The sequence below is a fragment of the Aphelocoma coerulescens genome, chromosome 22, assembly GCF_041296385.1.
Source record: "Aphelocoma coerulescens isolate FSJ_1873_10779 chromosome 22, UR_Acoe_1.0, whole genome shotgun sequence".
Classification (NCBI taxonomy): domain Eukaryota; kingdom Metazoa; phylum Chordata; class Aves; order Passeriformes; family Corvidae; genus Aphelocoma; species Aphelocoma coerulescens.
In genome coordinates, this window is record NC_091035.1 from 2,521,020 (window position 1) to 2,537,853 (window position 16,834).

At 50.8% G+C, this 16,834-nt stretch overlaps 1 protein-coding gene across 2 annotated transcripts in view; it reads right to left on the reverse strand.

Annotated features, from left to right (window-relative positions):
• DPYSL2 (dihydropyrimidinase like 2) overlaps window positions 1-12,169 on the reverse strand; it is a 54,620-nt gene extending 42,451 nt beyond the window's left edge. The window contains exons 1-2 of one of the 2 annotated variants that reach the window (XM_069035299.1): window positions 12,120-12,169; window positions 11,046-11,415 (exon numbers count right to left, since the gene is read on the reverse strand). In XM_069035299.1, the coding sequence (XP_068891400.1) occupies window positions 11,046-11,396 (351 nt within the window). In that variant the 5' untranslated portion in view covers window positions 11,397-11,415; window positions 12,120-12,169. Of the gene's footprint in view, window positions 1-945; window positions 1,310-11,045; window positions 11,416-12,119 lie in introns of those variants that run through there. The other variant, XM_069035298.1, reaches the window with a different exon arrangement.
• Window positions 12,170-16,834: the final 4,665 nt, after the last annotated feature.

The following is a 16,834-nucleotide window of genomic DNA, read 5'->3' on the forward strand; positions in this document are numbered from 1 at the left end:
CAGAGCTCCTTTTCCTGCCCCCGAGGATGAAGGGATGGGTGTGTCCGTGGGGATGGTGAGGAGCGGCTGCCAAGGATGAAAAACTCGTGTCAAAAAAAATAAGCAGCTCCAGCAGCCCGTTAGACGGGGATAGCTTACGTAACCAAAAGTTGGTACCCTTGGACCTGCAATACCTGCCCTAAATCGGCTCCCACAACAAGGAGAGCGACGGAGGGCTTTATATAACGGCTCCTTCCCTGTTCCCCCAGGATCGCACCGAAACCTGCGCCTTGCCAGAAGCTTCTGGGCGAAGAAAAGGCGATCCTGGAAAATCCCCAGCGCCAGCCCGGCGGGGACTGGGGGTCTCGGGCTTATCCCCCCCGCCCGGAGCCGCCCTTCGCCGGACTGGGGCGGGCGGGGATGGAGCCCCCGGGCAGGCACCGAGCCCCTCCCAGGCACACAACGAGGGCTGGGAGAGCCCCCCGGGCACAGCCCGAGGGCAGGGACCCCTCCCCGGGCACAGCCCGAGGGCAGGGACCCCTCCCCGGGCACAGCCCGAGGGCAGGGACCGCTCCCCGGGCACAGCCCGAGGGCAGGGACCGCTCCCCGGGCACAGCCCGAGGGCAGGGACCGCTCCCCGGGCACAGCCCGAGGGCAGGGACCCCTCCCCGGGCACAGCCCGAGGGCGCCGAGCCCCCCGCGCGGGGGTCCCCGATGCTCTCCGGGGCCGGGGCTGCGCTACCGCGGGGCGATGCCGCCGAATCCGCCTCCGGCCGGGGCTCAGCATCTCCCGGCTCCGCCGACCCCGGCTCCCCCGAGCCCCCCCGACGCTGCAGCACAGGAAGCGCCGCATTATCCCTGATCCCATTATCCTGCCCCAGCCCCGCATCGCTCCGGCACACAAAGGGCTCCATCCCCGCGCACCCCTCCCCCTTCCCCGCCGCTGTTTCCCTGCGCTCCACTCACCGTGATCCGCGGAATATTTTTCTTCCCCTGATAAGACATCTTGGGAAATCAACCCCCGATGTATTTATTCAATAACGTTATATATTTTTTTAAAGAGAAGCGCGGCGGCTGCTGCACCGCTATTGTCTCCCGCGCAGCAACTGCTCCACGACCTCCCCTCCACCGGTGCGTAGATCAAAAAAAAAAAAAAAAAAAAAAAAAAAAAAATTATAATAAAACAGAATAAAAATAAATCCCCCGAGGCCAAATCACTGCGATCCCGGGGCAGGGTAGCGGGGGGGAGGGGGGGGGGGCGCGGCGCGGCGCGGCGCGGGAGGCGAACCGTGCTCTCCGCAATGGCAGGAACGGGAGAAGCAGCCAGCCCTGCGCGTTTCCCTTTCTTCCCTACGCCTGAAGCCCAGCCCGGCCCAGCCCCGGCAAAGCCCGGCCCAGCCCAGCCCAGCCAAGCCCGGCCCAGCCCCGAGCGGCGGCGGGGCGCGAGCTGCGCATGCGGCCCCGCCGCTCCCGGGCCCCGCCCGCCCGGCGCGCGCCGCCATTGGCTGAGCGCCCGCGGGGATGCAAATCAGCGGCGGCCTCCGCCCAATGGGAGAGCAGGGGACGCGTCGGAATGCAAATGAGCGGTGGGAGGGGTGCGCGCTCCCGGCGGCGAGGCGCGGGAGCGCGGATCGGGAGCACCGGGAGGCACCGGGAGAGACAGGGAGAGATATATCGGGACAGACGGACCGGAATACATCGGGATACGCCAGGCACCGCCCACCCGGCCCCCCCGCTCCCACCCAACCGCTTCCTGGAGGCCCCGAAGCTGCAGCGTTGGGCGGGGCAGCCGCGGGGCTCTGCGAAATGAGCACAGCCCGTTTTATTCCCCGCCGGGGCTGCGAGATTCCCTGGGAGGAGCGGGAATGATCCCTCCATCCCTGGGGGTGCGGACACTCCCCTGCATCCACCGCCGGGGCTGCACCCCCGGGGGGAGAGGGAAGGACCCCGCTATTGCCGGGGGTGCGGACACTCCCGTGCATCCTCCGCGGAGGCTGCACCCCATCCCGGGAGGAGCGGGAACGCCCCCTCCATCCCCGGGGATGCGGACACCCCCATCCATGCCCTGCTGGAGCTGCGAGCCTCCCGGAGGAGCGAAAAGGACCTCCCTATTGCCGGGGTTGCGGACACCCCCATCCATCCCCCGCCGGGTCTGCAGCCCCCGGGAGGAGCGGGAACGACGCCCCATTTCCGGGGGGGGACACCCCACCATCCGAGCCCCCCCACCGGCAGAACGGAGGATGCCCGATGGGGAAGTCGCTGCTTTCGATCTTCTTTGTCCCACCCCACCCTTCCCGGCGCTCCCAGTTAGCTAACTGGGAGGAGGCGGGGGTGTGGAAATGAAGATTTGAAGCCACTCCCGACGCTTTGGTTTCCTAGTCTGCCTTCTCTCACACCTCGTCCAGAAAATCCAGCCCGGATCCAAGCCCCAGAGACACCTCTGGTCACTAACCTGGAGCTTTAGTGCCAGGGAAATGTGGGCTCAGAACTACGCACCCGGGCGTGGGGGTCCTCTCTGGTCCCTCGGGCCATTCCTTACTACTCCAGTGCTGCCAACTCCGTGTTCCATGTTTCAGTCACGCTTGGAGTCTTAAATTTCTCAGTCCCTGAACTCCATAAGCTGGTACTTCAAGGAGAGAAATGCATTAAATGGCATAAATATCTCCTCATTGTTTACAGTGCACTTGTCCCAGTGCAGGGAAGGCAGGTGGGATCCCTGGCCAGGCAGGTTCCTCTGACATCAGCTGTGCTGTGTGTCTACAACACATTTCTTGGAGAACTCGATGCCATGAATTACCTTCGCAAATCAATTAACTCAATGCCACAAAATAACTTCTGCTTGAAGGTTATAACTGATAATTAACAACCAAAGACTTACCTTCTTCCCTCAGTCATGAGGAATTTCACATGGCACAAACTGCAGCTTTGCCTGCCACGAAACTGTGATCTCTACATACCCAAACACACCGTGCAGAGCCAGTTAAGGAATGAAACCTTTGCTCTGGGAGAGCAATAAATCATTATAAAGACAACATCTGTTCAAACAGACCTCTATCAGGACCTTTTATGTTCATTTCTTCACAGGAAGCTCTAAGGAAAATAGCGAAGTTTTTCCTGGGTATAGGTAGGACATCACACAACACTTAAAGAGCTGATATGTGAATCAGTTAATATCCAATTAGCCACAAATGAAAAAGTGGCTCATTATCACAGTGGCAAAATGGTTAATTTGTCAGACTGTAGGGCTTTATTTTGATTTAATGATTAGAATAGACGACCCTAAATGAGTTATCCTGACCCTCTGATGTGTGCTGGAAGAAGTTTTGAAACCTCAGCATATTTTTGTTCAGAACATGGCAGCAAGAATCTACATCAGGTCTCTAAATTTAGACAGTGCAACTGTTCCTTTTTTTCCTCTTTGAGGCTCGTTTTCCTCCTCGGTTTCGTATCTGAATGGTTCCATGTCTTTTTTTGCACGTAGGAGAGTACCAGAGAGGAATCACACACTGGCCAAGGGTTGGGAGCTGGCACCCAGGCCTTGGGCAGTGGATCACTAACACACCTAGAGCCCATCTCATCTGCCCAAACACAAGTATTGCAATTTTTTTTTTTTTTTAATGAGGCTCCTTACTGCATGTGGGCTTAATTCAGAGCAGCAGTTCTTGAATGATAATTATTTCATAATCATATATTCCATAACTTGGATCCAGCAGTGACTAGGGTCAGAAAGCAATAACCAATCTCCAGGTGACACTTAGCTTGTCTTTCTCATCACCTTGCTGCAAGAACCTAAGTAGTACAGAATGAAATAAATACAGAGATTAAAGGGCTGGAAAGCCACAGTTGTTGAAGAGGCAACATCTACAGAGCACCAAAACTTTAAAGCTTCCATGGTTTAGGACCAGAACTGAGCTCCCAAATGTGTCCTTCAGCAGCATTACACCACACCAATATGCCCCAATTTTCTTTGCTTTTAGCAATGAGCTAAAAGGTTGTCAAAATACGTAATTTAAAAATTAATGTTGTTGCAAACTGGCTTGTTTAGCCTGCCTAAAGACAGGTGAGGAATGGAAATCGCCTGTTGTATAAACACACACGAGGGCAGATGATCAGGAGGGGAGGAGAAGAGCTAATGGACAATGTTGGGATGAGAACAAGTGGGAAACAGTCTGGAATTACTGAGGTGCATCCTGCTCTTTTGGATGGTTCTGATAGAGCTTGGAGCAATCTGGTCCAGTGGAAGGTTGGAAGAGAATGAGCAGAGGTTGGAACTGGATGAGCTTTAAGGTTCTTTCCAACCCACACCATTCCATGATTCTCTAAGTAATTCCCCGGGTAAATCTCTAGTTTCTGCATAAATTCCCCCACAAGTTGAATGAAGAAAAGTAACTATGTATGAAATGTCAGGGGCAGGAGTCGGGTCCTTTGTTAAAAGAAGAGAATTGAGCTTCCTCCTTAAATCCTGGCAGGGCTGGATCCAGCCCAGCTGCCCTACAGCAGTGCCAGGATATTGTGGGAAGTGATGGGATTCTGGATAATGCTGATGCACTTTGTCTTCCACAGGTCTACTAATGCACACAGGGGGCTGAGCAGGCTGCAATTAAAGGTGCCACATTAATGAGCACTGCCTAATCAATGCTAATAAAGGGAAGGACAAGAGTATCCCTGACCCATCCTCAGGCTTCAGATATTTGGGGGAAATATTGGCCAGGATCATCCTCAGCCATTCCTGCCCAGCTGCTGCAGCATTTCTTGTGAGGCTCTTGGCAGCAAAAACTTATTTCATGTTAAAGGAACAAATACATGTCTAAATTTATATCCTGGAAAGGTCTGGAGGGAAAATGGCACCGGAATATGAGAATCTCTGTGCAGTGATAATCTATGCTAAAATCATCAAAATAAATCTATGCTGAAATAAATCAGCACAGGCATCAGTGGAAATCAATTTATACCAGCTCTGAATCTTAACTCACAGACTCTGTGAACTTCCATGAAGTACTTGGCAAAGAATTTTATTCCCACTGTGGAGTTACTGAATGGTTGGGAAAAGAAGTATTAAAAAGATTTTCTTCCTCTGTGGAATTTCAGTGTAATGGCAACAAAGCCCACAGAATTTCTGCAACACCCAATTGCTTTCACTCCTACTGAATGCTTAAAGGTGTGTCCACAAGGGCATTTTGCCATGAAATTAAAAAACCTGCAAATGGAAACATCCATTTTAAAACTTAATGAAAAGAGAGATCAGAGATGGATTTAAATAAACTGGGCCAAAAGAGCTTTTAGGAGTTCACCCATCAGGCCCTCATTTTCAGTCATGATCCTGCCAATGCCAATTGTTGCATCAGCTCCGACTCTCAACGATTTTAAAGGAGTTTTCCATGGATCCAGCAACCTCCTGCATCCTAGGAAGTGTTGGAAGGATTAAATCCAGGCTGATACATGGCAGGATGAGTTATATATCTGTCCTTCCCAAAAGATGGTGAAAGAACTGTCCATTATTAATCACTATAAATTAAATTACTGTTATACTTGACCACGGGCATCTCTTGTTTTATTATCTTCCAGGAGAAAATTAAAATTAAGAAATGACCATGAGGGTCAAACATGTTACTATGAGGAGGTAAAAATCATACAGATTCTCCAGCCTGATTTTTTTTGCATACAGACTACACAGACTATTTTATGAGGGGAAGATTCACTTTCTAGCCACACAAACAGGTCGATCAAAATGTACATTCGATCTGCAAATTAAAATTAACCTTCCAATTGATTCTGTTTCTTTTAATATCCCGAGAACCCTTTAGGACGTTCAAAAACAGCATTTTAAGAAAGCTGTTAGTGTTGGACTGTGTTTCTTAGAGGAAATGTCCGGAGCACCATGATATGAATTGTCCTTAAAGCCCAGCAGAGTTAATTCCCCATCATGTACCCGGGAATGAGCCAGGCTCTCTTCAGGGTTCTAGACAGGGATTGCTCTGTCAGGGGTTGTACAATTCACAGAAAAAATGTGCTGTTCTCTCCAAACTGCTCACAGCCACATCCTGCCCTGACCTGCACTGCAGCTAAATGCAGAACTTCTGGAACAGAGGCATGGGACATTCAGGCCTCGCTGTCACTGCCTCTCCCTTTCATCCTCTGGCACCTCCAGGCCCGTGGGAACCATGGGTAGGGGCTAAGAAATGCCTATTTTCAGTGATTTGCACCGTTTTTTACCATTATAATCCCTTTTCCTTCCCCAAAAACCTATAGGGCAAAGCATCAGGCTCTCAGCCACTGCTATCCCTGCTTGTGCCAGCCAGCTTTGCCTTCCTCTGAGATGGAGGATGATCATGACTCAGGGAAAAAATGGAATTTTGACCTCTCTTCTCCCACCCTGAGATTCATTCCTGCACTCTGGTAGGGGATCACAGAACAGGACATTGATAATCACACACAAATGCAAAGAGGTTTGGGTTTGGGTGGTTTCCTGCTCCCAAATGCTTTTAAGCTAAGAGAGTTCATGAGAACACCCACCCCCAACCCCATCTGAGCTTTGCTGACAGCGTCATTTCCCAACTTTACAACAACATCCCAGCAGATACACCCAGATTTGATGTGCCACAGGACAGATGGGTGATACAGGGAGTCAAAGCCCTGCAGGTAAAAGACTTCAGGCAGACCCTAAATGACTGCCCAGCACCTACTAACCAGATGGGGCCTGTTAAATGATGGCCAGGGCGGTGAGGTAAGGGTGGCACACCAAACTGCCACTCCCATGTGCCAGGAATTGCATTTATCCCTTGGGGTCAAACCTGGATCAGCTCTAAACTGAGCAGGGAGTCCTGGCTCCAAGTGTTTAAATTTTCCCCTCAAATCTTTAACCCAAATAATACATTAGCCCTGTATCGAGGCCCCTTGCTCATTCCTGCATGAAAATGTGGCATTGGTAAATCCTGCATATAAAACCACTCCACAAGACACCCATTGGATGTATGGAACATCAGCTGTGCAGAATGATGGCTTTGAGAAGAAGTTGAGAGGACTCTGGCATTTCTGCTCCTCACTGTTAGTTTTTTTTCCACAAACCATCCTGACCCACTGGAAGAGCATGCAAGCCATCCTCCCTGATTATTTTGAGAGCAAGGATTGTCGAAACAAGGCTAGAAAAATGGCAGGCATTGTAACAAATTAAACTCAGGACTGCATTTCCAGCTGTCTGGAACAGCTCCTTTGTTTTAGACAACAGTTCCATTAATGTTCCAGAGTCTGTGATTATTTGAGCTCTCAACAATATCCTGTTATTCATTATTTCTCTCCAGGAATGAACAACCATGATCCTGAGAGCTTTGAGGTTTTAGGAGAAAGTCCAGTCATGGCCCAAGCTTCATGACAGTGTTTTGCAAGTGAGTCCTCTCCTGTCAATTCTAAAATAAAAACATTTTCCTACTCTCTGGTTTTTCATTTTTGTTATTTGTTACAATAGGCTTTGTTGGTTGAGACCAGCAGTTTACACACAGTGCTCTGTGCTTCCCAGAGGGCCAGGAACTGTTTTAAGGGAGGTAAAAAAGGGATGTAAAGGTGCACAGGGGAAACACCTGAACTACTGGAGTAAGAACAAGATGGCAAATGAAGGAGAGATCTGGGATCCCAGGGCTTGTACTGGTGTTGAAGAATCTGAGCAGCTACTCAGGCTCTCTCTACAAACCAGATTAAAGCCCTTGTGATCTCTCTCGCAATTAAACCTTGATTTTCTCTATAGATGTTCCCTAAAATACTGTCTCTGTCCCAAAAATGTCAACAGGTGAGAAAGACAGAAAGAACAGCAATTACAGTTATGAGAAGTCTGGGAAATACACTAGCAAAAATGACCCAGCTCAAGCAATCAATGGCCAAAGTTTTTCAAACCCTAGATAAATGCCCCTCTCTCAAGACTGGTCATGTAAGGGAAAAGGGAAAGGGAAATATTGCCCTGGGATGCCATTCCAGCTCTGGGACCAGGAACCTTCCAGCTTCTGCCCTGACTACAAAGCAGAGCTGATGGGCAACAGAGCTGGGGAAGGGGCTGGAGCCCCAGGAGCAGCTCAGGGAGCTGGGAAAGGGGCTCAGCCTGGAGCAAAGGGGGATCAGGGGGGACCTTGTGGCTCTGCACAAGTCCCTGACAGGAGGGGGCAGCCGGGGGGGTCGGGCTCTGCTGGCAGGGAACAGGGACAGGAGGAGAGGGAACGGCCTCAGGCTGGGCCAGGGGAGGCTCAGGGTGGACAGCAGCGGGAATTTCCTCATGGAAAGGGTGCTCAGGCCTTGGAATTGCCCAGGGAGGTTTGGAGTGCCCATCCCTGGGGGTGCCCAAGGAAGGGCTGGAGGTGGCACTCAGGGCTCTGGGCTGGGGACAAGGTGGGCATCGGGCACCGGTCGGCCTCGATGGTCTGAGAGGGATTTTCCAACCTGGATCATCCTGTGGGTAAATCCCACTGCAGGAAATGATCTTGCAGGTGCACAGCAGCTCCTGAGAGCTAGGCCAAGGATCTCGTGCCTCATTTAAGGAATCCCACGTCTGAAGATGTTCTTGGCACACCCCAGTGCTGGGGTCAGGGCCTCGGAGCACTGAGCGGGGCCCAGACACTGAACCAGCAGCTCCAGAACCAGCCAGGAACAGCCCAAACAGGGAGGATGAGGAAGTTCAGATGGGAAATAGAAGCTCAGTCAGTTTTCTCCAAGGCCTGGCAGCTGGAAGCAGCAGAGCTTGGCTCCAAGCTGAGCTGCAGACCTGTTGAATTTTCCGCCAGAGACAGAGCTGCAAACGCTGCTGGAACCGAGGCCGAGCCTTCCTGGTGCCTCCAGAGATGATCTTAACACTGAATTATGAGGCAGCACAGCCCAGGGGCAACACATGATAGATGGCTACAGAATGTCCCAAGCAGGACAGACACAGAGAGATTTGATTGCCCTTATCTTGTCCCACAGAACAATATATTGCTATTTAATGTAGAATAATTACATCCCCTTTTTTATCCTCTTGACAGTTGAGACCTCAAAGAAAAATATAAAAAATAGCTTGTCCATGTGGCTTTGTTAACTATTTCAAAGGGGATTAAGACAAGATCTTTCTGTAAGTGACAGAAAGGATGACTGTGTTTTAAATCCATAAAACCAATTTTAACTGCTGAGGGTTTAACCATTGATTCAAGCTATGGGTGCAGTCAGCTGGAAAGCCAAAGCTAAAACATTCCTGCAATAAATTCCCAATCCACAGCATAACATTTATCCCAAGAGATTGCACTTACCAATGCTCACCACCCCTCACAACATGATCCATTGGCACCAGTGTTAAGTGAATCTAATGAGAAACAACTTAAATGTTTTGTACCATCCCATTATTTCATCCCCTCAGCTAACATTTAGACAATAATATTAAAAAATAGAACCAAAAAATACACTTTAAAAAAATGTTATTAATATTGTTGGTGGATTCTGATTTTTCACAATGGTGTACCTAAAGTTTTTATTAGACTTTTTTTCTTAATCAGAAAATAATTGATCTCTTTAATGTATATCCTGCTTATGCTTATGTCTCACAGGACATCAAATTGTCCAAAATTAGCTCTTAAAGTGTCCTGAATTGCAGAACCTTTGACTCCCCAGGATGAAAAAGCCCTTTATTGTTGAAATGCACCTTGATTTGTCCAACAAGACTAATTAATCATGGAAAGTTACTCCATTAGTAGCCACTCCAGCATGGTCAGAGCAAACCTCAGGCATCTGTAGTGGCAAACTTTTGTTTGGGTTTGGGAAGCTAGGTTTGGAGCAGCATGGAGCACATCCTCCTCCTCATTGGGGCTGGTGTGTGGGAATTCTGAAAATCTGGGCCTGCCTGTGTGAGCTCTTTCTGACAGCAGTGGTTCACATGTGGAAATATGGCTGGTCACTACAGCAGGGGCTGATGTGGGGTGGATGAACCCCTATTTTATAATCAATAAATTTTATTAATTCCTACTTCTATATTACCTCCAGTACCACTTCATGTTTCTGAAAGCAGGAGAAAGTGGTGAACAAGCCCATCTTCTGAATTCCAGGCAGACTTCTGCCCAGCGTTCACAATCCATATCAGTATTAAAAATCAGAAGGCACATCCTAGAAACAGCTTACAGAAGAAAGGGCTGCTCTAAACCCACTGGGAGACTACTCAGAGAAACTCCTGCCCTATGCCAGGAGTTTAGCAGGCTGCTGGTGGGTACTTCATTCATTAATTTCTGCTCTTCCAGCCTCTGCACAGGAGCCAGCATTGTCAGAGGCGTTCACTGAGTATTTCCTGGCTCACAGCTGAATAAAACTGGTTCAAATTGATTTATAGAGGAAAGCAGATGGGCATGGTCAGGCAGACCCATGGGTTTAGTGGGTTTTGCCTCTGGAAGAGGATGGGCTTTATTACACCCTGACAAACCCAGAGAATGAGAAATATCTGCAGGAGTCTTAAAAACCTGGGCTGCTACGAGGATGCCACATTCCTGTGAAAGTCCCAGATCTTCCCGAGTCAAAAAATTCCCACTATAGCCAGCGGCCCTGCTGAAAATTGGCATTGAAATGCAGCTCTCAGGGGTCACTCCGGCGCCTGTCCTCCCCTGGCAGCAGGGGTAGGAGCACCCCCCTGGAAGAAGCCTGCAGGGGTTTGATCCCGGTAGGTGGAAGCTGATCGATGCTCTTTTGCTCACAATCGCGTTTCTGTTCCGTGAGCTGCATTCCCTGCTTGGGTGGGGCATTTCCCTGCCCTCGTGCTTGGGGAATCGCCTAAGAAACAAAAAAGTCGCTGTTTCTCCCAAAACAGCAGGGCAGGGCGGGGTGTTTGTGGGTGCGGAGGATGGGGGCTCCTTTTTTCTTGTGCCCCCCTCTCGCACACCTGCAGAGAGCACACGGACAGCATCCGAGCTCTGGAGGGGAGGTTCTGCGAGAGATGCTGCTGCCACACGGATGCAGGGGACATAAAAGCCAGCGGCTGCAGGTGGAGAGGATCCGTCCTCTGCAGCCTATCGCCTGCTCGAGTTCACCTCACACTATATATATATATATATATATCTCTTATTATATGCACCCACCTTGTCATTCAGGTTCTGCAGCGCCTCCTTCCCCGTAGCACTCCTGATCTCCACCTTCCTCCCGAATTCAACAGATGGTTCCCCTCCCTTCCCGCTCTGCCTGGAATAGACGGACGGAGCATCCGGACCCAGGTGGGCAACATCCTTCTGCTTTGCCACGACTTTGTTACATCCGCGGCCCACCGAGAGCGAGTCGAAGTCGATGGTCTTGTTCTCCAGGGAGCCTTCCACCGGGCAGAACATGCCACAGAATTTCTGCCGGGGCTTGGGACTGCCCGAGCCCAGGTTTTTGAAGAAGGCTGGCACTTCTTCTTCCTCTCCCTGCCGCCCGTTCTGCTTCCTCTCAGCCATGGCTGGGGTGGTCTCCCTGCTAAGGGGGAATAACAACAGCGGTAACCAGGAGGATCCTGCACACACACACACACACTCACACAGACACACACACACGCGGGGAGAGGAGAGGTGGGGGGAAAAAAAGAAAGCGATAGGAAAGAGATGGATCTGGGTCCTAGAGATACGGCAACATCAACTGCAAAGGGCTGTGCCCGGCTGGTCCCCTGCCCCCATCGGCACCAGCCAGCCTGTGGCTCGCTCTGTCTCTTTGATGCAGCGCAAAGTTGAGGCAAGGATGGGGCAGATCCTGCTGCAATTAAGGGAGGAGGCTTCAAGTTCCCAGCATCCAGATGGGGAGGGAGGGAAAAGGAGAGAGAAGGAGAGGAAAAAAAATTTAAAAAATAATTAAAAAAAAAAAAAAAGAAAGCTCACTCTGCAGCAGAAACTGAGGACTGCTCCGGAAGTGATGCGAGTGGTGAATTGGCAAATGGACTCGATCAGGTTGGAGCAACAGCCCCCATCACACCCACCCTCTCCCCCTCCCCTTCCCCGGCGTGCGGCTCTCGCTGTTCCAGGGAGGCTGATGGGGTCCGGGCACCTCCTCCCCTCCGGCCGCTCCCCTTCCCCGGGCAGGGCAGAAAGGGGCTCTGCCTCCGTGCCTCCCTTCCTCCCACCAGCCTGTCCCCTGCCTCCCCCAGCCTAGCAATGGTGGAGTGCTCCCGGAATCCCATTGTTCCTCACTTTTCCCAACACCGCGGAGCCGGAGGGCGGGAGCAGCTGGGATCGCGGCTGGGTCAGTGGGGCTGCAGGAGCAGAACGCTGACTCAGCTTCCTGGGGTTTGGGGCATCGTTGGTGCAGACCCTCTTCAGGGGGGAAAAGGGCTGATTGATGGCACTGGAGAGAGGATGAGAAAGAGAGACAGATGGGTGAGGGGTGTGAGAAACGGGGGAGAGATGAAAACGAGCTGGCAACAAGGACTTACCTCCAGGAGCTGAAATTAGTGACCTTGCGAGTCAATTAAGCCTCTGCAGCGCCAGGAGACCCCGGTTTCTCCCTGCGGGGGATGAGGGGAGGCAGCCAAAGGCGGCTCCGGCTGAGAGCAGGTTTCTAGAGGAGGAGACAGAGCAGCCCCGTGCGCTCCTGCCCGTGGTGACAGCGACCCTGCGACGGGGGCGAGGGGAGGTGGGCGAGATGGGGGCAAAGGGGAGATGGTGGCGGAAGGGAGGTGGGGGCAGAGGGAGGATGGGGAGGAAAGGAAAGATGGGGATAGAGAGAAGATGGGGGCGGGGGGAGATGGGCAAAGGGGAGATGGGGGCGAGGGGAGATGGAAGGCAAAGGGGAGACGGGGGCAAGGAGAGGTGGGGGCAGAGAGGAGATGGGGGGGCACAGAGGAAGTGGGGGACGGAGAGCAGATGGGGGCAGAGCGAGGGTGGGGAGCAGAGCGGAGATAGAGTGCGAGGAGAGATGGGGCGCAGAGGAGATGGGCAAGAGGGAAGATGGGGCGCAGAGGAGATGGGCAAGAGGGAAGATGGGGCGCAGAGAGGGGACGAGGTCAGGGGGGAGACGGGGGCCCCGGCTGGGCCCGGCCCGGCCACCGGCGCTGTCCCTTCAGCACCAGCCGCGCCCGGGCCGGGGCGGGTCCGAGCCCGCCGGGCTCTCGCTGCCCAGCGCAGCCCCTTCGCTGCTAGGCTCCAACCCAGCGCCTGCTCCGCGTGTCTGGCATCCTCTGGGACTTATTCCCCGGGGTTTGTACCTAAACGAGCCGCTCCAGGGCCGGCGGGGTGGAGGGAGGGCTGGGGTCATTCCCAAAGGGTTGGTTCGGGCAGAGTCCACCAGACCCTGCGAGCCTGGGAGACCCTGGGGACGTGGGAGCAGAGCCAGCCTGGTCACAAAGGTAGGAAGTGCGGCACACAATCGGTCGAGCGTGTCTGTCTGCACCTGATAATACGTTTTTCACGTGTGATTTGGGGCCCTCGGGATAATCCATATGCAATATTCGTGCGGGCAAAACCCAATGGCCAGGCTGGCTATTGCCATGCATTATTCATTGATAGGCATCTTTGCACGTGCATACATTAATTGTTAATTGAGAGGCATCTGTGTCCAAATGGCTATGAAGCACCTTTGCAAGATTCAAAAAAAAAAACCCAAAAAAACAAAAAACACTAAAAGAAATAAATCGAGGTATTTAAAAATGATAATCCCAGAGCCATCTTTCCCTGCAAACCACACCCAAATCAAGGCATTTGTACCAAAGGGTGGAAAACCACCAAAGCCAAGGTCACAGCTGAGCAAAGCCACGTAATAAATGCGCAGCACAGTGATAAAAGACTCCAGACTAAAAGGAAAAAAATAAGCCTGCAGCTTGGCCCTGAAGGATGAGGATGATGTGCTCTGGTAACTAATGAAGGAGGGAGGAATCCAAAGACAGGGGCTCTCCAGGGAAACAGCCCCACCTTCTCCCCCTCCTGGGGCCATCCCCGAGGATCCAGCAGGGTTGCAGCCACGCTGATCTCAGGTGCGTGGCTGGGGACTGGAGCCCAACAGATGGTCTCTCAGGTACACACAAGTGCTGTTTTATTTAGGGTTTATAAATATTAATTGCCACAGCACTGCTGATCAGGCAGTGCCGGAGCTGCAGCGAGTGCTGGCCGAGGCTCCAGCAAGAGGAAAGCCTTGGAGTGGTTGTGTTGACACGTTCTGCAGTTTGCTGAGACGAAGGCAGTGGCTTTCAGGGACAGCCTGGAATCCAGCTCATTCATCCCTTGGCACAGCCCTGCAGGATGCTCAGATGGTCACAGGCACAGGCTCTGTGGAGGGGTGGGCCAGGAAAGCTGGAGGCTGTGTAGGGATCCAGACGGGAATGAAATCCTGCAGACAGGACTAAACCTCCAAATGTCTCAGAGCTGATAAAGGTCACTCCCAAAGGCTGTTTTCCTGCTCTACACATCTGACTCTTCTACAATAACCCCACAAAACACAGACAACCACACACTGAACATCCGTCTCCAAATGGTTCCCCTTTCCACAGGCACTCGAGGACACACTCAGCAGTGTTTCAGTTATTTTGGGTTTGTATTTCCAGCTGGGCTCATGGGAAGTCTGTCAAAGACCTCACCTGTGTCTGCTGATCTGCTGAGACTGTGGCTGGTCTCTCGTATCAAACCAAAGATGATTTCAGTCACCCAGAGGAAATTCAGGCACTCCAAAAAATGACTGAACTGCTAAAAGATATCCTCCTTTGTCTGTATTCTCCTTTTTGGGTATTTCACGGTGTCTGTATATTAATTCTGTTTTTATGGTCCTTTCATGGCCAGTGAATAAAAAGGAGGCAATTTTAAAAAGTTTTTATTTCCACCTATGAAACCCAAATATCAGATCTTGCAAAACTCCCAGCTGTAGCAAATTCTATTCATCCTGTTACACTTGAACTGAAACACTTAAATGTGCCTATATGATTCCACAGCTTTATTCCTCAAATATTTCTTCCTCCAGGAAGAGTCGTAGCATGAGTAAAGGTGCATCAGCCAGTTTTGTGAGAACTCAGACCCCCAAAATCACTCTGAATTTGGGACCAGACATAGAAATTTATTGCCTACATGAGTCCCACTGAACCTCTATAATGCCTGACACACAAGCCTTGTTCAAGATTCCAGAATTCCCAGTCAGGTATATCAGATTCCCATCAAATTTGTTATCATAAAGAGAATATGAGGTGATGGAATTTATATTTCAATTTGAGTTCACAGCTAAATAACAGAACGATTCATGAGTGGTAACATATTAAGCCAGCAACTGGATATGCCCATGCTCTAAGCATGGAAATATCAAAATTTTCCTGAAAAATCACTGGGATCTGATAATCCATGTGCTTAATAATCCCACAGGGTGTCTATTTTCACTGAGAACCACATAAACTACTTTGAGAACGACATTGACCCTCATCTGAATTTCATAAACCCTGCATCGATATGAAAATTCCTCAGAAAACAGCTCATACTTGGCCCTACAAAGGTGGGGAAACACTGGAGAAACCTAAACACAACTTTAGAAGTGAATCAGGGCAGTTGGAATCACACTGGCAGCTTCAGTCTCCATGCAGCAGCTTTATATTCTGCTCCTGTAATGAGCATTAATTAGATCTTGCTATATCAGTTGTAGGGGTGTGCAGAGCAGAATAAGCTGAACACTTATTTGCAGATAAACTATTTAACAACACATGAAAATGGGTTAAATTTCTAATATGGTGTGTGGATAATGTTAACTGATAAAAAGAACAGAAGAGAGAAACTCTGTAGAAACACATCTTCAGATTTTAACATCTTAGAACTCTGGACTCCTCTGAGCAAGTGACTTGCAGCAGGAATAACACCCCAGAAAAGTGAAGTGATGAACAGAGAGCTTACCTGAAACTGCAGAGGAGAGTGGCAGAATTGGCCTAATTTAAGATCCTTTTATGCTCTTGCACAAAAGTGCTGAGTGCTGTAAGTACTCCCTGCCTTCAGCACTCAGCACCCCATGAGAGGAGACAATTCCTGCCTGGGGATTGGCCTTGGCAGAGACAAGGAGAAGGATGGCACGAAGAGCCTGGATTGCACAAATTCCTTTTGCAAAAAGAACTTTACACTGATAGAAGGGAAATGTGAGCACAAAGATGGGCAGTGGGCTAGCTCCTTGTCAAACAAGGGGGAAATCTGGTCTCTTTACTCTCATACCAAGAGTCCCTTCATGTACAGAGCCCTGGAATCTGACTGGAAAACCTCAGGAGCACAGGATTGATCCCCCTGTCACACCAATGGTGACCAGTGGTTTCTGATTTCCTGTTCCATCTGGCCAAGAAATCCCAGCTTTTACAAGAGCCTGGAGTGACAGGACAAGGGGGAATGGCTTTAAACTGACAGAGAGCAGTTTTAGATTGGAGATGAGGAAAAAAATCCTCTCTGTGAGGGTGGTGAGCAGCTAAGATGGAATTCCAGAGACGCTGTGGCTGCTTCTAGATCCCTGGAAGCACCCAAGGCCAGGTTGGACAGGTCTTGGAGCAACCTAGAATAGTGGAAGGTGTCCCTGCCCATGGCAGGAAGTGGGATTCGATGGGATTTAAGGTCTCTTCCCACCCAGTCCATTCTGATGCCTTTTCCTGGTCTTAAAATCAAGAGTCAGACACGGTTAGAAGGGGAAAAGGGATTTTACCTTGGGATTCATTTTAAGGATCCTTAGGTGCACACACCCAGGTCATGTGCATTGAGATGCTCCCTGCCGAGTATCTGCCCCCAAAGATCGGGTGTCACATTAGAGGTGTTACTAATTAGCAGATCTATCAAAGATTCCCCAATGAGAGGCTCGAGTGAGCCCCCCTCCCCAAGGAACCTTCCCCTGGATGGTTCTATCTTGCTTTACAGAATGTGTTCTGGAGAGGACCTTGGGCTCTGGGGCACACGGATCCCTGGCTACGAAG